The following is a 22,145-nucleotide window of genomic DNA, read 5'->3' as shown; positions in this document are numbered from 1 at the left end:
AGCTATCTTTTGAACCATTGGATTATCTAGGGCAAACCATTATAGGGAGTCGGTCCTACATATTTGTAAAGATCTTTAAATATTTCCTCCCTTCGATTGGACCACAACATTTCTCTACGCTTGACAATAAACCACCCTCATGCTAAAACCAGTCTAACAAACAGAAACGGACACTGAACTGATATATAGAAGAACATGAAAATATAACAGCTACTTTCAAACAAGAATCTTATGAAGAAGAAACCGTCATTTTAGAAAGAGAAGTGGAAGCCTGATGGAAAGAAGAAACAATGTAACGGGAGTAGTTACATTACATTTAAACAGTCCGGAATAGTGCTTTAGCGCTAATGGGGGTGCTATATTAAATGAATGAATGAATGAATGAATGAAACTATTTGATTCCAAAGAACAGAGATGTTGAAGAACACAGCAACTACTAGACCTTCACACTAAGTTGCTATGCTAGCAAGCAAACTGATATTCGAGATTTTAAAATTAATATTTTAAGCATATATGGAGCAAGAAATGCATGGTGTTCAAAGTGAATTTAGAAAAGAAAGATCTAATACAATACAATGCAATGCAATGCAATGCAATGCAATGCAATGCAATGCAATGCAATACAATACAATACAATACAATACAATACAATACAATACAATACTAGAGATCATATTGGTAGACTCTAACAAAGCTTTCAGCCATGTACATAATGAAAACCTATGCATCGGTATCGAAGAAATGGGTATGTCTCAACAGTTTATTGTTCTGAAATGTAACCTGTATTCTGGATAAGAGGTTACAGTTTGAGCATAATTTGGAAGAAGAATGATCTCCAATTGGCAAAGGTGTATTCTATCACCTCACCAGTTTAATTGATATGTAGACTATACCATATAGAAAGCTAGATTAGATTCTGATGAAGGAGGAGTGGAAATTACAGAAGAAACAGCAATGATTTAAAATACATAGACAGCACATTAAAGACAGAAAAAAAAACAATTCTTTGAAATGGTAACTGATGAAAGGTAAATAAGAAAACAGAAAGCAGGTTTACAGTTGCACATTAAGAAGATAATGCTAAGAATTGCATTATTTACATGGCTATTTCGCAACTCACTTGATATATCAGAGAAGAACAAACACAATAGATTGAGGGTGGCAATATTGTTAAATACAGTTTGTGCCAACACATTGGGGTGGCCATTTGGAAGGGCAACATTCCACTGGATAAGTAACCAAACATTCTTGGTTTAATACCTTCTAATAGCCATTGAGAATAGCCATCCTCTGTCATTCATTTTAATAAATCAATCAGAGGGGGGGGGGGGTAATAGAAAATAGATTTTTCATTACTAGCACGTTATGAACAGTACCAAATCAATATCATATCCATGAAACCTATTTTGACCGTAAGCATAGTGTCGTAGATATTACTAACCTGAACAGCATATGATCTCTGACTGATGATGGCTTATGATCCACAACAAATATGGATCTATTCTGTACAACAATCATGATTAATTGTGCCCATAATATATGAGAAATCCCAGATGCATGGTAATGTCTGCTGAAGGACTTTTAGCAATTTAGTACTGTACTACATCAAACATGAAATCAGCAAAGGTTGCCTACCATCTCTTGCATTTATTTTATTTTGGCCTTATCTAAAGAGTTGAATCTTTAATATTCTCTTCGTATTTAGAATGCAGCCATCGTAAGAGTCCCATGCTTTGGACTTGGTGTCCACAGTCAGCACTTCCAGACGGGCACTGATGGCCTGTTCTCTCAAGAGGGCCTACTAGGTATAAGTACAATGGCAGTGATCGGTCCATCTAGTGTCACAGCTAAGCTAACAGGCTGCCTTGATTTGTAAGACGTGATAGCATCCTTTCAGCACCCTCCTCCTCCTACTGCTGATGGATGGGCTGCTATAGAATTTGTACTATTGAATGGGAAAATTGATCTGTGCACATACTCAGCTTCTACTGGAAGCAACGTGTCTTCCCTTATAGAATAAGATTGTTTTGACAAAGTATAGAGCAAAATAGAAAAATGAATTAAGCATTCCTTTTCCACTGCTACTTCATTCTCAACCGCCTATTTTTGAAAGGGTTTTTTTACCTAAAAGAAGGGGCCATCACAATTTTGTTATGCATTCATTGTAACCTGAGCCTTATGAGATAAAGAGAATTGTGCAGGAGAGGTCAGAGGTTGAAGAAAAAAGAGTTAAACTCTTTGGTGAAATTTTAACCATGCTCAGAATCATGGGCTTTAAACATACTAGCACTTAGTCATAAGAAATTGTATATTAATTCAGTTTGACAACTGAAATCGAAGCAGAAATCTCTTGTACTTACAAATAAATAAATTTCTCCTAGTTTAGAAAAATACTATAACAATGTTCCTACATAATATCTGCATTTTCAATACCTTCCAGTGTGAAAAACAGGGGAAGATCATTAGCCCTGAAATAGAAATGAAATTTTATGTTATAAGGCAGTATTTCTGAATATTATAAAAGAATATTTTTGAAAATTCCAGTAGGTCAGCAAATGCCTTGAAACACGTGTGAAATTTATACTGTCAATCTACATAGAAAATGAAAGTTTATACAATGTCCTATCTCAAGATGAATTTGAAAACAGGCTTCAGATAGTTGGTCTCCCCACTTTGGTTAAGAAGTATAGAGTCTCTATATGAAACTTGTGCTGGTTAATAATTTGAACTCTAATTGTTCAGATAGTTGGTCTCCCCACTTTGGTTTCTATTTCAGGGCTAATTATCTTTCCCTGTTTTTCACACTGGAAGGTATTGAAAATGCAGATATTATGTAGGAACATTGTTATAGTATTTTTTCATTTTTCTAAACTAGGAGAAATTTATTTATTTGTAAGTACAAGAGATTTCTGCTTCTACCCACAGTACTAGTTCACTTCGAGGCAACTGCTTGTGCCATTCATTTTTATTGCACAATTCAATACTTCCTAAATGTCTGATAGAATGGACTGCAAGGGAAGGGGGTGAGAGTGGAAATCATATAGGAAAGAGAAGAAAAGGTGCCATATAACCTTTGAAGGAGGGCACAATGGCGATGACCTTGACAGAGAAATATCGACCATGGTTTGTTGTGTGACTAGAGAGACGGAATTGGAAACCAACCATTCTGAATCATTAATGAATTTCAGTTCTGTACTTTGAACTTCACCTCTCTGTAAAATGAAAGGAAGCTCCCCCCCCCCACCAGCAGGTTTCTTCATAAATATCCACAGGGACACCATTAAATTAACCTGTTTTTGATACGTTTTCTGAAGCTAGTTCTTAAATTGAACCATTTGGTACAATGACCAGTGTAAGTGAGATGAAGCGATTTCTTTTATTTGTAAATTATTTTACACTTGTGCTATCAACAATGGCTGAACATGAATACTGGGGTGAATAAAAGCCTTGTCCCACAGGTGACATTCCTTTTTTGTGATAAATTAAGCCAAAATATTTAGAACAAATCTGTCTCAAACATGATATCCACATTGATCTGAACATTTAGTTAACTAATTAAAGTTCTATTGTTATAGGAGAAAGCTGAAGGAAACAGGATCTCCAATTCTGGGCCAGTCTTCATTAATAAGAAAAATTTTAAAACTTCCTGGTAAGCTTACTAGAATGATGGCAGTTTTGAAAGCTGACTATCTGTTCTCAAAGTGTGGCTATATTTTTTAGCATCATATATTATGAACTCTTATCAGAATTTAAGACACTGCCATATGCCACAGAATACAAGTGGTAAAAGTTATCCTCAAATACACAGAGCAGATGTTGATGACTGAGTCATTAGTGAAACATCAAACTTCCAGCAGCTAGAGGGTCTCCACTAAAAGAAGGAAAGGGAAGGACGGGGTTGGGGGGGGGGGGAGAGAATGCACTGGTGAGAAAGAGATGTTTAACCTTTGTTCCAAGGACAGTGTACTGCTATTGACAACACTGAAAAGTAGCATACATGGTGTCAAATTCATGCCTTCTTACAGAAATATGAAACTGCTTCTGCAGGAATACTACTACTTCCACTGCTAATGAGTCAAGACCTGCTTCCAGCAGTTAGAAGGTGAGCAGTATTTTGAACCAAAAACAGACCAGGTAGTAGAAATGAATTCCTGTTATTCAAATGCATAGTAAAAATAATGAGAAAATACTTTAGAATTGGTTCAAAAAGACAATATTTCATGCTTTTGGAAAGAGATGTATGTTGTTTACATCAAATCACACAGAAAGAACTAGCGGCCAGCGAGGTTCCAAGAAGATCAAGTGCCACTGCATTCATCCCACGTGGGGAAAATAAACTGTAGAATCATATAGTTTCCTAGGGGGTGGAATATGATTTTGAGCTAACAGTGGAAAGATTGTAGAAGCATAAAAAGAAGTTATTGGAAGTAATTGGATGAATGTGGCAGGCAGGATTTGCAAAATAAAATCGTACTGAAAGACTCCATTAATTCTATATAATATTTCACAATTATTTTATTTCAATGTGTCTGCCATTATGGTAAAGGGCGTAGAGCTAGAAAAGCTGTGAGGACTCCAGTACCTTCCTGCACACCGTCTACTTTTTCTAGGTGAAAATGTAGACCCAATACCAAGATGTTCAGAATTATATCATAAATAATAGTCATTATTATACTTGGCTGAAGGGAAGAGGGAAAATTTATATAAATGTTCCAATTATTCAATTTAGAAGGATGACATTCATTTCTATGAACAACTATCTAAAAGTGCCAGACCACAGTTCAACCAGATATTCTACCAACATTTGTTGTTGTTGTTTAGTCATTAAGTTGTGTCTGACTCTTTGTGACCCCATGGACCAGAGCACGCCAGGCCCTCCTATCTTCCACTGACTCCCAAAGTTTGGTCAAATCCATGTTGGTAGCTTCAATTACACTGTCCGACCATCTCATCCACTGTTGTCCCCTTCTCCTCTTGCCTTCACTCTTTCCCAACATCAGGGTCTTTTCCAGGGAGTCTTCTCATGAGATGGCCAAAGTATTGGAGCCTCAGCTTCAGGATTTGTCCTTCCAGTGAGCACTCCGGGTTGATTTCCTTCAGAATGGATAGATTTGTTCTCCTTTCAGTCCAGGGGACTCTCAAGAGCAACACAATTCAAAAGCATCAATTCTTTGGCGGTCAGCCTTCTTTATGGTCCAGCTCTCACTTCCATACATCACTACTAGAAAAACCATAGCTTTGACTATGCAGACCTTTGTTGGCAAGGTGATGTCTCTGTTTTTAATAGTCTGTATAGGTTTGTCATTGCTTTCCTCCCAAGAAGCAAGTGTCTTTCAATTTTGTGGCTGCTGTCACCATCTGCAGTGATCAGGGAGCCCAAGAAAGTAAAATTTGTCCCTGCCTCCATATCTTCCCCTTCTACTTGCCAGGAGGTGATGGTACCAGTGGCCATGATCTCAGTTTTTTTATGTTGAGCTTCAGACCATTTTTGTGCTCTCCTCTTTCACCCTCATTAAGAGATTCTTTAATTCCTCCTCACTTTCTGCTATCAGATTGGTATCATCTGCATATTGGAGAGTGTTGATATTTCTTCCAGCAATCTTAATTCCTGTTTGGGATTCCTCCAGTCCTGCCTTTCGCATGATGTATTCTGCATAGAAGTTAAATAAGCAGGGAGACAATATACAGCCTTGCCATACTCCTTTCCCAATTTTGAACCAATCAGTTGTTCCATATCCAGTTCTAACTGTTGCTTCCTGTCCCACATAGAGATTTCTCAGGAGATAGATAAGGTGGTCAGGCACTCCCATTTCTTTAAGAACTTGCCATAGTTTGTTGTGGTCCATACAGTCAAAGGCTTTTGCGTAGTCAATGAAGCAGAAGTAGATATTTTTCTGGAACTCTCTGGCTTTCTGTATAATCCAGTGCATGTTAGCAATTTGGTCTCTAGTTCCTCTGCCCCTTCGAAATCCAGCTTGTACTTTTGGGACTTCTCGGTCCACATACTGCTGAAGCCTACCTTGTAGGATTTTGAGCATAACCTTGCTAGCGTGTGAAATGAGTGCAATTGTACGATAGCTGGAGCATTCTTTGACACTGCCCTTCTTTGGGATTGGCATGTAGACTGATCTTTTCCAATCCTCTGGCCACTGCTGAGTTTTTGAAACTTGCTGGCATATTGAGTGTAACACCTTAAAAGCCTCATCTTTTAAGATTTTAAATAGTTCCATTGGAATGCCATCACCTCCACCGGCCTTGTTGTTAGCCATGCTTTCTAAGGCCCACTTGACTTCACTCTCCAGGATGTCTGGCTCAAGGTCAGCAACCACACTATCTGGGTTGTCCGAGACATCCAGATCTTTCTGGTATAATTCCTTTGTGTATTCTTGCCACCTCTTCTTAATGTCTTCTGCTTCTGTTAGGTCCCTATCATTTTTGTCCTTTATCATGTCCATCTTTGCTCAAAATGTTCCTTTAATATCTCCAATTTTCTTGATCAGATCTCTTGTTTTTCCCTTTCTATTATTTTCCTCTGTTTCTTTGCACTGTTCATTTAAGAAGGCCCTCTTACCTCTCCTTGCTATTCTTTGGAAGTCAGCATTCAGTTTTCTGTAACTTTCCCTATCTTCCTTCCACTTTGTTTCCCTTCTCTTCTCTTCCCTGCTATTTGTAAGGCCTCATTGGACAGCCACTTTGCTTTCTTGCATTTCCTTTTCTTTGGAATGCTACCAACATTACAGGTGCTGTAATGAAGGACAAGGGAAGACAAATGAGATTGCTTCAGCTGTATCTGAAGTGAGCATCTAAAATATTTCTCAAGTGTTTTGGTAAGCTGCATGGCTCCCTTTTTCCTCATGAGGCTTCTTTCAAGCACTAGTTGCTTTCAGGGATATATGTCAGCTGATTCTAATGCAGGATTTGGAATATATCTGCTAGATGAAGGCCATACTAATGCATTCATTGGCACAGGACCACCCCAAGAGGATATACTGTAGCTCCTGATCTGGAGTCCTGGTGGCCCTCTCACTTCTGTACATATATGCTACGTTTGGCACACAATTCTTTTTTTCTTTCTAAGATATGGATTTCTCTTCCTGAAAGCAGGTGAACAAGAGAAAGCACAGCAACAGAGCATAAGGTACCACCTATAATTGCATCATAAAAGCAGAGTGAGCCAGACAGCATAATGCAAAGGTAATCCATTCTTGTGTCACAGAACGAAGTGCCAAATTACCTTTGTACAGTTCTTTCAAAGAGACAGTATCCCACTTCTTTAAGGCCAAGAGTAAAAGGTTTTCAATAGGCATAAGTACAGAGACTAGTAAAAAGTATATCTACAGATGCAGCCAAACTGTAACCCTCAGCATTCCTCACCATTGATTATGCTGATTAGGGCTGCTGGGAGTTGCAGTCCAAGAACTGCTGGAGAGTGCACTTGCTATAGTACTAGAAAATATTACCCCCTTCCCCTAAGCACCCATACAAAGTTCTTGCATGCACACTGAGAGCTCTTGCATGTAAAGTTTTTTTTTCAAATGAATATCAAGCAAAGTTTGAAAACTAAAACCTGTGCATGTATGTGTCAATCCCCTGAATATGGAAGACGTGCACACATATTGGGAATGCAGCATACAAAAGAAACCTGTAGCTGCTAAAGCAACATGTACAGAAGAAAGAGACAACATGAAGCTTTGTTAGAACCCAAAGCAGGTTGATAACAGGGAGAGGCAAAACATTGCCCAGGCTGAGGCTGATTGTCACTGAGCTCGTTCCACCCAAGAACAGTGTGCATGTGCAAACGTCCTGTGTGGCTTTACTAGAGGGAGCATCAGCAAGGCCTGCTCTGGTGGCATCGGAGGAAGAAGCATCATAGCAACTCCATGTTGGTGACTGAAGAAAACAGCACACATATTTATTTATTTATTTATTTATTTATTTATTTATTTATTTATACATACATACATACATACATACATACATACATACATACATACATACATACATACATACATACATACATACATACATACATACATACATACCTTGCCCATCTAGACCAAAGTCTACTCTGGGCAGCTAACGATAAAACATAAAAATAAAAATAATATAATTAAATAGAGGCATATAAATCAAGTCAAGTCAAGTCAAATTTATTGAAGAAATCTATGGACCATTTCATCAATCATTCACCATATACAATAACATTATCAAATTTTACAAACTTACAAAGTATCAGCTATTACATGAAAAAAAGAAAATTGAATCACATGTATCTCATATATACTGCAAACCAAATACTCAGAATAATATCAATCAGGTCCTCAATCTAAGATAAACTACTGTTAATCCCATAAAACCTTGCTTTTAAATCCTTATAAAAATCTGCTATATAATTAAAAAACCATACATTTCTTTTCATCCTCTTTCTTTCTAAGGGAGGCTGCCTTAACTGCATAAAGAACAACTCTCTGTGTTATGAACATACTGGATCCACACAACAAGTATTCTAATTTCCTCTCATCATCCCATGTCCTCATCCTATTAAAGAGCGGTGCAAAGTTACGTTTTCTAATATTAACATACAACTGACAGTGCAGCAAATAGTGGGCAAGATCTTCTACTTTATCATTCCCACAGGGGCAATGTCTATTTTGTACAGGTATGCCCAAAAATGACCCCTCTGCATCATTGTATCCATTTGTTCAAAATGGAGTCATGTAAAGGCCACATGCGAGTCTCTTTTCATCGCAAAGGACAAATATTTCTCTTCCTGAAACTACCAGAAGTACAAGCTGGATTTCGAAGGGGCAGAGAACTAGAGACCAAATTGCTAACATGCGCTGGATTGTGGAGAAAGCCAGGGAGTTCCAGAAAAACATCTACTTCTGCTTCATTGACTATGCAAAAGCCTTTGACTGTATGGACCACAACAAACTATGGCAAGTTCTTAAAGAAATGGGAGTGCCTGACCACCTTATCTATCTCCTGAGAAATCTCTATGTGGGACAAGAAGCAACAGTTAGAACTAGATATGGAACAACTGATTGGTTCAAAATTGGGAAAGGAGTACAACAAGGCTGTATATTGTCTCCCTGCTTATTTAACTTCTATGCAGAATACATCATGCGAAAGGCAGGACTGGAGGAATCCCAAGCAGGAATTAAGACTGCTGGAAGAAATATCAACAACCTCAGATATGCCGATGATATCACTCTGATGGCAGAAAGTGAAGAGGAATTAAAGAATCTCTTAATGAGTAGAAAGAGGAGAGCGCAAAAATGGTCTAAGCTCAACATAAAAAAACTAGGATCATGGCCACTGGTCCCATCACGTCCTGGCAAGTAGAAGGGGAAGATATGGAGGCAGGGACAGATTTTACTTTCTTGGGTTCCATGATCACTGCAGATGGTGACAGCAGCCACAAAATTAAAAGACGCCTGCTTCTTGGGATGAAAGCTATGACAAACCTAGACAGGATCTTAAAAAGCAGAGACATCACCTTGCTGACAAAGGTCCGCATAGTCAATGCTATGGTTTTTCCAGTAGCCATGTATGGAAGTCAAAGCTGGGCCATAAAGAAGGCTGACTCCCAAAGAATGGATGCTTTTGAATTGTGGTGCTGGAAGAGACTCTTGAGAGTCCCCTGGACTGCAAAGAGAACAAACCTATCCATTTTGAAGGAAATCAACCCTGATTGCTCACTGGAAGGACAAATCCTGAAGCTGAGGCTCCAATACTTTAGTCATCTGATGAGAAAAGAATACTCCCTGGAAAAGACCCTGATGTTGGGAAAGAGTGAAGGCAAGAGGAGAAGGGGACAACAGAGGATGAGATGGTTGGACAGTTTCATTGAAGCTACCAACATGGATTTGACCAAACTCCGGGAGGCAGTGGAAGACAGGAGAGCCTGGCGTGCTCTGGTCCATGGGGTCATGAAGAGTCGGACACAACCTAATGACTAAACAACAACAACAAGAGGTTCCTATCTTTGTTTGATAGCCAAGTTTCTTGTAATGCAATCAAATCAAAGGCTGATAAGAATTCAAAGAGTTCCCAGCCCCTGGGGACAAGCGTTCCATTCGGCTATATTCCATGCTTACTAATTTAAGTTACATGTTGTTGCAGATCACTATTCATTATTGCTGATGGATGTTTGCTAGGTTCAGAAGGCTTTAAAAGTATTTTAAGTATTTGTATTGCTTCATTTTGTATCGGGTTACTTTCATTATGTGAGTCTATTTTGATTATATTATCCATTTGTATTCAATGTTGTTCGCCTTCTGATTCTGATTCCAAGCTAACCAATTCATCCTTAATAGGGTTCAATTTACAGACGTTAGACCTTAATGGGAAAATAACATCTAAACTTGGTTTAGGGTTGTTTAACAGAGGAGTGTAGCCCAGTTCCTCTTCTTCTAGAAACCTCATTTTAACCCAATTTGAATTTGCTGCCATAACTTTTGTTGAATATTTTGTTGAGATAATAAAGTTTCTCTCAACATCATTAGAGGATGTACCAAGAGCTAGGGGATTTATCTGAACTGAGGAGACCTGGGGTTTGCTGGATTCTGGTTTCACATAACCCTCACTTATTTGGCAGAGTTTATTATCTAGTTCTAATTTGGCTGTTGACAACTGACTCGCAGTTACAGACACCCCTTTTAAATCTGTTGAGCCCGCTCGGGCACAAGAATATTTATGTTCTAGGCAGTTTTTCAACAAATTGAGTCTTTTCAAAATCTCTTTTTGAATAATTGGTGGCCATGACCAGAACAAGCTCAATAGCACTTTCTCCTCTTGGTTGAATACCTCTAAGTTCTCAGTAGGATTCTGCAGATTATCTTGCTTAACGTCTATGATGACTATGTCTTTTAAGTTTGAATCTAGTGACACTGGCTGTACACAAGGAGATGTAATATCTTGGGTCCAGTCTAGGTCGATCAGATTTAAATTTGTTCTCATTGGTTGTGCACTAGGAGGTCCCATCTCTTGGGGACAATCTAAATTGATCAAGATTTCAGTGCGGCATGAATTTTTAAGAGCTTTACCATTTTCTTGGCTCGTAAACTAAATAAATCAACATGGCAAAGTAATTAAGTGATGACAGGAGGGAAAGCCTGCCTAAAGACCCGGGTCTTAAGTTTGCTGTTAAAAACACGCAGCGAGGGAGCCAGGCAAATCTTTACGGGCAGATTTTTCCAAAGATGGGAGGGGGGCCACGGCTGAGAAAGCTTGGTTTCTTCTTCTTTCTCTCCGGGCCTCCCTCACCCAATATTGTTCACCACTAAACTTGGTTTCTTCCTAATGGGCCTAATGAATGTCTTCTGGAGAGCAAGGGGAACCTTGCCCTCCTGGAGAGACCCATTAATTATTGCAGTGGCCCATTTGGTTGTTACAGGCCTGGCTGCTCTGATTAGACGGGCAAGGGTCAAGGGAGGTGGTGGCAGCACGACAGCGATCAAGCATTTTGTCCACCGTATCTCACATCACAGGCAGAAAAGTGATTACATCTCACTGGGCAAACATACATATTTTAGATGATTTTTATTTTTAAGCCACCTTTAGCACATTCAAATACAAGGTAAAAATACCCTTAGAAGAAGAAGAACAACAGAATAGACATGGACTGCTATGTCAATGACAGCTAACTAAACAGGAGGACTTTGACACCTGAGTGGATACCTGCTGTTCTGTATTGCCCTTCCTATAATCCAGTAATTCCCAGTCTTGGGTCCCCAGATATTCATGGACTAAAACTCCCAGGAGCCTTCACCATTAGCTGTGCTGACCAGGATTTCTGGGAGAACAGGTTGCTTATCCCAAAACAACATTCTTCAATGGTCATCTGTTCAGAAACACATATGAATTTTATACCTGCCAGAGCATTGTACTTGTTATCGGGATCTTTGCATGGAGTTTTTATCACCTATTATCTGTAAATCTCCTGGGAGATCAGAGGAGGATTATGTGCAGTGGCTACTCTCTGACAATACCATTATTTTACAAGACAAGTGGCCAAACTCTGTGCTGCAGCAATGGTTATTCGTAAACAGATGTTTGGGTAGGTGATTTTAGATGGACAATATAATGTTTTTAACATAACACTGCCTGAGGTTTTATCTATATTAAGGATATATTATGTTATTAATTGGAAAGAAGGGGTTGTTTTATCATGTTTTAATGGAATTTTATTACCCTGCCCGACTTTACGAAACAATAATTATATGTACAGTGGTGCCCCGCATAGCGACATTAATCCATTCCAGGATTAACGTTGCTATCTGAATTCATCGCTATGCGGGGGGGAAACCCCATAGGAACGCATTAAACTCAGTTTAATGTGTTCCTATGGGGGAAAAACTCACCGGTAAGCAAAGATTCCCTCACCCAGCCACCATTTTCGCTGCCCGGTAAGCGAGGGCAGGGCGCGAAAACGCTGCAGGCAGCCATTTTGCTGATCCGGCGGCCATTTTGGAACCGCCGATCAGCTGCTTTCTAAACATCGCAATACGAAGATTGGTAAGCGAAACGCTTACCGATCATCGCAATGCGATGTTTAGCCTATCTAAACATCGCAATGCGATCGCATTAGTGATTGCAAAAAGCGTGTCGCTATGCGGATTCGTTGTTAAACGGTGCGCTCGTTATGCAAGGCACCACTTTATCTATTTTATATTGATTTGGTTTTACTGGTCTTTGACCGTAATAAAGTATACTACTACTACTACAAGTTCTCTTACGGGGTTTGTTTTCTATTCTTTCTTTCTTTCTTTCCTTCTTTCCTTCTTTCCTTCCTTCCTGTTCTTCAACATACTGCCATTCAGTTCAGATTCGCACAGCAAGTATAAAACATATGGCACTGGCAGCTGAGAAAGGATTAGATGCCTCCTTTTAATGAGTAACTCACAAAAACACTACAAGCAAAGTGGTCCTCTTTTTTATTTTTGTATTGGTATAGATATGGGAGATGAGCAAGCTAACGTATTTTTAAAAGTGGTTAGGAGTGATGTCAATTAAATAGTGAATGCAGTACAGTCATCTGGTGGGTGGCACCTAATTGGGCTGTACATCAAAAGCATAGTGCTTCAATGAAGAACAAGGGCTGCAACCAGACAGTTACCCTGTGACATCCATGCAAAAGCAGCTGAAGTAGTTAACACTTGAGTAGCATGAGCTCAGAGATAGGTTGGCAAACTAGCACAGATTAATGACCAAGAGGACCCACTGAAAGGGACACTCAGAAAGTCTTTGCTTTATACCTGGACTCACATAGCATACAAAGCAACAAGGTCCCTGTGATACAGCTAGATAATCTTCCACATTATCTATTTAATTGCTGAATATAGATATTAAGAAAAAAATCTTGAGACTTCATTCTTAAAAATATAAGTATTTTTTCAGTTTATTAAATAGAACATTCAAAATAAGAGGAAGACAAGGTAAACGTAGCAGCTGGAAGAAAGTGGTGATGTTTTTTGCAAACCCATTTTACAGTTCTCAATGAAGCCATACAATGAAAGCTCATGTTACCTTAATTGAGGTCAGGTTGGAGGCCAATATATCCATTTATTATTTAGAAGCACAGGTTTTGGGTTGTATTACAGACTTTATATAGCTCAACCAGCTATGAGATGTACTCATTTTTAGGATAAAGCACAAATAAGGCTGGAATAAATTGCATCATCAGCTTCCAAAGTGAACCAAAATGCTTTAAATTCATTCAAGACTTGCACAGTTTGTAGCAAATTTTACTGCATTCGTAACATATAGGCAATTGGTTTTAAAGGACCTTTGTGAACAAAGCAGATCTTTCTGATCTCATTAGTCTACATTTGCTTTTCTTTAAACATGTCTTGGCATAATCTCAGGAAAGGGAAGTGGGGGAAAGAAAAAATTTCTACATTGTTTCACTGTTCGCAAAACCTAATACTGTACATTCTTAACTTTATGCCAGTGATCAGTGACATTTAGAATGGGTAGTAGTTTGGCAGATGATATGAAATTTTATGTTTGAATTCCCAGTTTCATCTTGAGATATGCCTACCTGTTCTAGAGTTCAGATGCTCATTACGGCTTTAGCACCAACCATCCAGAATCAGCTGTCTCCACTGTTTTCTCAGAATTTCCTAAAATTTTAGTTCCTTTACTAAAGATTCAGAAACCAGGTCACACAACATTTCCCAAGGGCCCTAGCACCTAGGCTGTTGTTCCCAGTGTTAATACTCAGGATTCATGTCATAGTCACCACTGCCAATACTCAAGATTATAAAATATATATGGGAAATTACATTTTCAAGACGTTTTGTTGTCTAGGGCAATATTCAACAGCACTATAGGGCATAAAAGTGACCCACATGTTAATCTACTTTATGGTCAAGCCACTGTAGGCCACCGATGTTATTCTGGCACATGAAACATAAAATCTGGTAAATACTCCCCCCCCTTCCTGCCAATACAAATACAGTTATAATAAATTAAGTACTGAACCCACTTTGGTACCTTACATTTGCTGTCTTGAGGTAGCCATCTCACTGTGCCTAAAAGCAGGACAAGTTCTTCATTACCTCATTGTCATTGCTTCCACTGAGTACATTTTGGGAAAAAAGAATATGGGGGAAGTATTTTAAGAATGGAGTATCAGACCATGCTTGGGCTGTGTCACACTTCCCATGTTACCAGGAGCATGATTCAGTGCCAGCGTGAGTGAGGAATCATGCCAGCTGTTTAACTTTTTAACATTCTTTTAACAGAAAGAACCTATTCAGAATTAATGGGAGGGGCCCCATGCCATCACTACTTTAAACGGAAACGAACTGTTATACATGTTGTTGCAGAAATACATGATTTTGATTTCATTCACTAGGATATATTCTCAGGCAAACTGAAAAGTGACCTATTTTGAGACCAAAGAACTTTTTATTTTTTCTCTGTCCCTGAGCAGACTAAAGATTTCCTAAAGTTGACCCAAAGAATCATCATCATCATCATCATCATCATCATCATCATCATCATCATCATCATCATCATCATCATCATCATCATCATCTTAGAACTGCAGAGCTGGAAGAGACCCTATGGTTCATCAAGTCCAGCTCCTGTCAAAGATGCACTGTATAAGCATGACAGAGTTTATAACCTATGACAAATCTAATTTATCAGTCAAATATTTGTTTATTCTTAACAATAGTTGTTATTAAATTTAATTTTGTCACTACAAGTATTTTAATCAATTACCAAAGTTTCTCTTCCCTGATTTCCTTCACTATTTCCCAACTAATTTGTTTTGGAACTCTATGTTATTTATTCTTCCTAACCTATTTTTCTCAAGTTTTTTTGTTACAAAGAGCTGGATCCTGATTTAGTTATCCTTAGAACAGAACTACTGAAATCACTGAAATATATCAGTCATTACTACTTTAAATTCTATTGTTTTCAATGAGTCTACTTTAGGCATAATTAACTCAGGATGTGACCCAATCAATATTATTCATATTCATAAAATGTTTTTAAAGTTATTAAAATACTTTACTTTCTGAGTAATTTTGAGAAAAACTTTGTTCTATTGAAATATGACTGCATGAATATAATGTCTAATTTAAAGTGTTTATATAAGAATGAATACATGATCATCCATTTATGAAACCTTGCATACATCTTTGAATCAACAATGCTACAGTGGATTGTGCTCTGCTTTTTATTATAAGCTTATAAAATGGTTAGGCTTATATAATGTATAGTAACATTATGGTGGCATATTGTATTAAAATAAAATCTGGCGGTGCGTGATGTTATTATGTAACATACGGAACATTTTTTATCAGCCACTTTGAATTGTTTTCCAGACATACAGCAAATTAATCACTTCCCCTGCTTGGCAGACGGCAAGGAAAGTGTTTTTGGGGTTTGTTTGTTTTTTTAACTGGACAGGGGCTATCGCTAATGCACTGCCTCAGCTATACTTCTTTGCCTCATCTTAAAGAGCCAGTCGAGAAACTTCAGCTGCGGACAGTTTCTCAACCAGCCCTTTAAGAGAATGCAAAGAAAAGACTTTAATTGCCTTCTGCCAAGAGGAAGTGATTAATTTGCCAATTTCCCGAAATGGCTCACTTGTTAATTCGCTTCATGATACTGGCAGAAGATATTTCCATGTGAATGGTCAGGCTTGATTAGATTACTCTGTCAAACTTAAACATTCCGAAGTGGCTCACACTAGCTCACTCACGGTCAATAATATAGCTGCAGCCCAGGTTTACTTGAACTCAGTGTTATCTCCTAATAAATAAGCTGAAGAATAAACTCATTATAATTCTTTCCTTTTAAACAAGACATGTTTGTGAAGCAGACATTTTAAGGTAGGCAATTAGGAAAATGCATTTAAGGAATACGAAGTACATTTATGAAAGCTGAGTCCACATTTATCGCCATCTCCACAGCTTCCTTTGACCTTTCACAAGGCTTAGCCGAAATAGCTAAAATACTATGGTATTCTTTTGCCCTTACAATAACATCAATGTGTTTTTTTCCAGAGGAAAAGTGTTTTCAAATCACAGCAAAACAAACATAAGTATGCCAGCATTATTAGAAAAATAACTCTTACAGAAATGCCATATTATTTCACATTGTTTCATGTCATTGTTTCACTTCTTTTGTCACCCTACATCATGCTAGTTGATGCTTCCTGTTCTATCCATGTCCAAGGGTGATGCTATAGTTCTCAGCTACAACTTCCAAGAGTTACCTCACGGTTCACTACCAGCCACTCACACAGAGGACCCTGGCCGGCAACTTCCCAAGTATCCCTGGCCCCATCATTCTTGCAATCTCTAATTCTCCTCATTTGTCCATCTTTCCTCCCAACCTTCTCTTCTTTTGCTGCCTTCTGGCACTTCCCATTTCTCTGTTTCTGTCCACCTACATTTTGTCTTCCATCTTTCCTGTGCACACTCCTTCCCATTACTACGTTGCAACAAAGAAACTTAAAAAAGAAAAAGAAAAAGAGAACTATGCCCAGTGCTGCTGTAAGCATTAATCTGAAAAGTCATTTTGTGATGCCTTTTCTATATTTGCATTTCCTACTTGGCATTAATACCTCTATTAATAGATGCTACTAGTGCCTCTGTTAATAGATGATAGCATGTTGATAATATTGTACTTCATGGCATAAATTTAACTTGTTCTTATATTGCTGTTTCTTATTTTGAAGATGATTGTACACAACTCTGACCATTTAAAATATCTTTTAAAGTATGCAAATATTTATCTCTTGAGAGGAATGTGATAACTTTTGATAGACGCAATCAAATATTTAACTACATAAACAGATAGGCCTTTTTCTTTGAAGACAAAAATAGTCACCAAATCAGACTGCTCCAGCATCCTGTTCTCTACACAACATATGCAAAACTCACAAACAATCCAGGAAGGCAATAGTACCCATTAATAGTACTCTATTAATACCCCCATTCCCAAGAAACTAGTATTCAGTGGCTGACTATCTCTAAAGATAGAAGTCTGCAGAACCAGTGGTTTCTCCTTTAAATCAAAGCACAGGGATCCCCATATCTTTGGGGGTGGGGTCTAAAACAGGTTTTACAAAACCAACAGTGGGCTAGTGACTTTCAATCTATTTTTGGGAATGGTGTGGTCTGTGCTCAGTCCCAGGGGAAGAAAATTGTCCATGGGATTCCAGAGTTCCTCAGTCCTGCCCTATAGGTTTCTCTTTTAAACTGAAATAACCTAAACAACTACAGTGGTGCCTTGAGTTATGAACTTAACTGGTTCTGGAAGATGGCCATAATTTAAATTAATTGCACCATTTCCCATAGGAATACACCGAAACGCCATTAATCCATTCCAGCCGGGGGGGGACAACCCTCCCCCCCAAAAAACCACACAAACCCCCACTGCAAGACCCATCGGAAACATGATTAATCTGTTCCGGCTCGGGAAAAAAACACCAAAAAATTGCAAGACCCATCAAAAATGTGATTAATCCATTCCAGCTGAGAAAAACACACCAAAAAAACACACACAAAAACACTGCAAGACCCATCGGAAACATGATTAATCCATTACAGATGGGAAAACAAAACACCGAAACACAAACAAACACTGCAAGACCCAATGGAAATGCAATTAATCCGTTCCGCCCCCCCCAAAAAACCCAAAAAACCAACCACTGCAAGACCCATCAGAAATGCGACTAATCCATTCTGTCTGGGGGAAAAAACACACCAAAAAGCCCTCAAACACTGCAAAACCCATCGGAAATGCGATTAATCCGTTCCAGCCAGGAAAACAACAACACTGAAAAACAAACAAACACTGCAAGACCCATCGGAAATGCAATTAATCCTTTCCAGCCGGGGGGGGGGGGAAGCACACACACACAAAAAAAAAACACTGCAAGTCCCATCACAGCACAGAAACATAATGCCCCCAGTCCAAACCCACGCTGTAAAACCCTGTAATCACTCAAAGTAGGCATTTTAAAAAGCAGAAAGCAGTACTAGGCAGTCCAAAGACTCATCTGAACGCACACTCTCCAAGCACTGGGGCGAAAGAGCTACAGAGAAGCAGCCTCTTCACTGACCAATGGTTAGCAGTTTAAATTCCCTCCCTTATCCCCTGCCTTTTTTCTGCTCGCATCTCAAAGCTCCGGTCACAAGTCAAAGCAAAATTTTGCAGCCGCAGCTGGTCATAACTCGAATTGGTCAAGGCACCACTGAAGTCAAGACGTTCATAAGTCAAGGCACCACTGTAATGTTTCCTGACAGGAAAACCTCTCCAGTTGGAACTGCAGATAATTTCAGTATATCCTTCTATACATCTGTAATAGACTTATGGGAACGGTATAAATTAAATTATACATAGCATACTAATATGGCCATATGCTATATGTTTCCAGAGAGAGGCATTACAATGCTTCTTTCTTTGTTCATATCAGATCACTGCACAATTTAAAATTATGGATGTACAGTTTATGAAATACAGGTAAAATTAAAAACAAATTGAAATGTTAAGATAATTAGACTATTTTGACCAAAAGCAGACTACTGATTTTGTCTTGGCCATTTACTAGAGCTTCTTTTGTACACATGGAGGGAATAAATTTAAATCCTTTTCTTCATAATCCATACTATGAAATATAAATGCCAATAATAGGCAATATGCAGACTTGAACCCCACAAATGTTCCTTCCTGGCCTTTTTTTTTTGCTGCTCTTAGTATTCTGCAGGCCCTCTGACCCCCCCTTTTTTTCTGAAAAAAAAATTGGCTTAGCAGTCCCTTTGTGCTATATTTTGGGGCTATAGAGGGTAATTGTGCTATATTTTGAGGGGACTTGGCATCCTTGAGCCCCCCTCACCCATATAACTAAGTTTAGAAAATGTTAAGGTCATATTTTCCACTACTAGAAGGCATAAGGGCACTTTTTAAATAAAGAGAAGGATTTTTAAAAAGTTAAATCCATTTTTCAGTTTACAAAAACCCGCAGTAGCAATCTTTACAGTACCAAACTACTATTGTAAATTTTTTTTAAAAAAACATACAAATTAGCCCCTTTAACTCCTCCCTCCTGAGAATGCAACTCTTGGATTCCTGGGAAGTGTGGAAAATGACACTTGGCCCTGTTGTGATTACCTACCCTAACAAATGCATATTCAAAATCAGTTATCTTACTCAAAATACATGAGTACCTGTTTTTAAAATATGAAGCAATATTGTATAAGGAGATATTGCAATAGTTTGCATTTTTGTTAAGATTGAGTAATATTTATTCAGTAGAAGGTGAGTAAGAAAGACTGACAGAAGGAGAAAATTCACAAGGTTACATATGTATACATCTCCATAGAAAAAGTGCTAGCCTCTATTGCAGCAGTGTTCTCAAATATGTATTTCATTTTTATTGTAAAAATAATTATTCACTTATATCAGAGAAAATACACCAAGATCCATTGCATGTTTTGATAAAAAGAGCTAATGGAATATGGACTTCCCTTATGGTGCTAAAAAGCCTGTTCCAGAAAGTTACCAACTCATATTATGATATTTTTAAGATATACAGGGAGGTTTCCATGGAGAGGGAGCATTGTTGATCCTCATGGAAACAGTGGGATCTAGCAGATGTACACTACTAGATTCTGAACAACATGTCTACTTCTTTTTAAAAAAGTGGGGGGAGAGAGATAATTAAAGAGAGGCCAGTGCTTTTCACCCTCACCTTAGGACCTCATGGGTTGGAAACACCATGGGCAGGTAGCTGGAATCCCCTGAGTGAGCTGTGGCTGGGAAACCTCTCCCCTTGCCACATGGAGTCGATCCAAAAATTATTTCAAGCAAGCTTTCAGTTTAGATTTCCATAAAACTCCATATACCAAGAAAAGGCTCCAGGACAAGCAATAGTTATGGGTTCATAGAGCTAGTATACACTTGGTTATAAGCCAATGCAGATGTACAGATACAATGATCACTTCAGACCTCCTGCCATCTCTAAGATGATGTGACAGGATATGTTAGCAGCTATATGAATCTGAATTTTTACCACAGTGCAGTAACAAAAATAGGACAATGAACTAGATTAAGGCCTAAATCCAATTATTAGTCACAACTGCAGTAGATTCATTGAAACAATGGAATCTACATAAATGACTGATGAGATTAGTCTACACCAGATGGGGCTAACAGAATTAGCCTAATTCTTGGAATATTATAATAAAACAACTTCATAGGATTATACATCCTCTTCCAGAATAACAGTAGAATTATCCAGCAACTGTTTCAACTACATTTCATGACAGAATATGAAAGCCAATCTCTCTTTCGTTGTGTGAGAACATATTTACAACAGATCAGTCTATTGAATTCATTATTCACATGCATTATTCACATTTGCTTCAATCAGTCTATGCTCTGAGTGAGGAAGAACACTTATTTCTTATTTGCCACAATATAATAAAAATATATACTTGCAACTGAATAAATATATATTTTAAACCAAATGTTTAGTAATCATGATGGGATTAAATAATCACCCTTCTTACCTTTCATTCCAAACTTGGAGTGCCTTCCAAACTTGAGAATAATAAGCATAATTACTAAGCCAGTGCACACTAATGCTGCAATCCCCACTACAACATAGACCTAAGGGAGGGAAAAATAAAAAACATTAAACTGAGTATTTCACAGCGGGTGAACTTCGAACATTAGCATTGTTATGATAATCACAGTGGAAGATGTTTTTAAATTCTAAGTTTGAAATAAATGTGTCAGTTTCACTTTCTCCCATATTCTAATTTTTTTAATTTCTTCAGAACATAAGTAGAGTCATGCTTAATCAAACAAGGTTCTATCTAGTCCAATATTTTGTTCACATAGTGGCCAAACAGCTGCCTGCAGGAGACCTAACAGGATATGTGCGAAACTGCATCTTGTATCTCACATTCCTCAAACAACAAATGCACAGAGGCTCTTCGCCTGTAATACTGGATACTAGTGGCCACTGATAGTGTCAAAATCCATTAATTTATGTAACACCCATTCACATTCATCTGACTTGCCACACATTTAATTACATCTCATGGCTGTGAATTCCACAGTTCAAATATGCACTGTGTGACAAAGTACCTCCTTTTATCTGTCCTGAATCTCCCATCAATCAGCTTCACTCGTTGATCCTGGGTTGTCGCATTTTGAGAGATAAATGTTTAACAATTCCTATTTTTTCATCATGATGTGACCTATCTTGAGTTTCCATACCGCACCTAACTGTATGCACTTCCATTATGTTATATACATCAAGTTCTTTCCAACGTCAATATGAAGAAATTTGCAAATATGGGTGAACTGTTACAAAAACCAAATTGAAATGAAATTCCTGCCTGTCTGAAGTAAGAAGTTTACTTTACTTAGCCGTTTAGTCATTTAAATTATTTGGATATTCACTGGAAATATAAGTTGAGGTTAGTTGCACTTTTCATGCCAAAGAAAATAAAACAAAATATTCCAAACTATAAATGGGAGTTGGATTCATACAACTTCAAAGCCACAACTCAGTCATGTCAGCAGAACAGTAACTGTATGAATCCAATTATGCAAATTGTGGTTTGTCTACAATACACCAGTTTGCGCAAACAACATTTTTTTCC

General features: G+C 38.1%; 1 protein-coding gene across 15 annotated transcripts in view; it reads right to left on the bottom strand.

Annotated features, from left to right (window-relative positions):
- The window catches only part of NTRK2 (neurotrophic receptor tyrosine kinase 2), a 214,899-nt gene that overhangs the window by 117,895 nt on the left and 74,859 nt on the right, over window positions 1-22,145 (bottom strand). For all 15 annotated transcript variants that reach the window (XM_078386149.1, XM_078386138.1, XM_078386136.1 and 12 more), the window contains one exon: window positions 21,042-21,141. In XM_078386149.1, coding sequence (XP_078242275.1) covers window positions 21,042-21,141 — 100 coding nt within the window. The remainder of the gene's footprint in view (window positions 1-21,041; window positions 21,142-22,145) is intronic.

This window comes from Pogona vitticeps, chromosome 2 (assembly GCF_051106095.1).
Source record: "Pogona vitticeps strain Pit_001003342236 chromosome 2, PviZW2.1, whole genome shotgun sequence".
Classification (NCBI taxonomy): Eukaryota; Metazoa; Chordata; class Lepidosauria; order Squamata; family Agamidae; genus Pogona; species Pogona vitticeps.
Note: the sequence above shows the minus strand (reverse complement) of the source record. Positions and strands in the feature narration are given on the sequence as shown.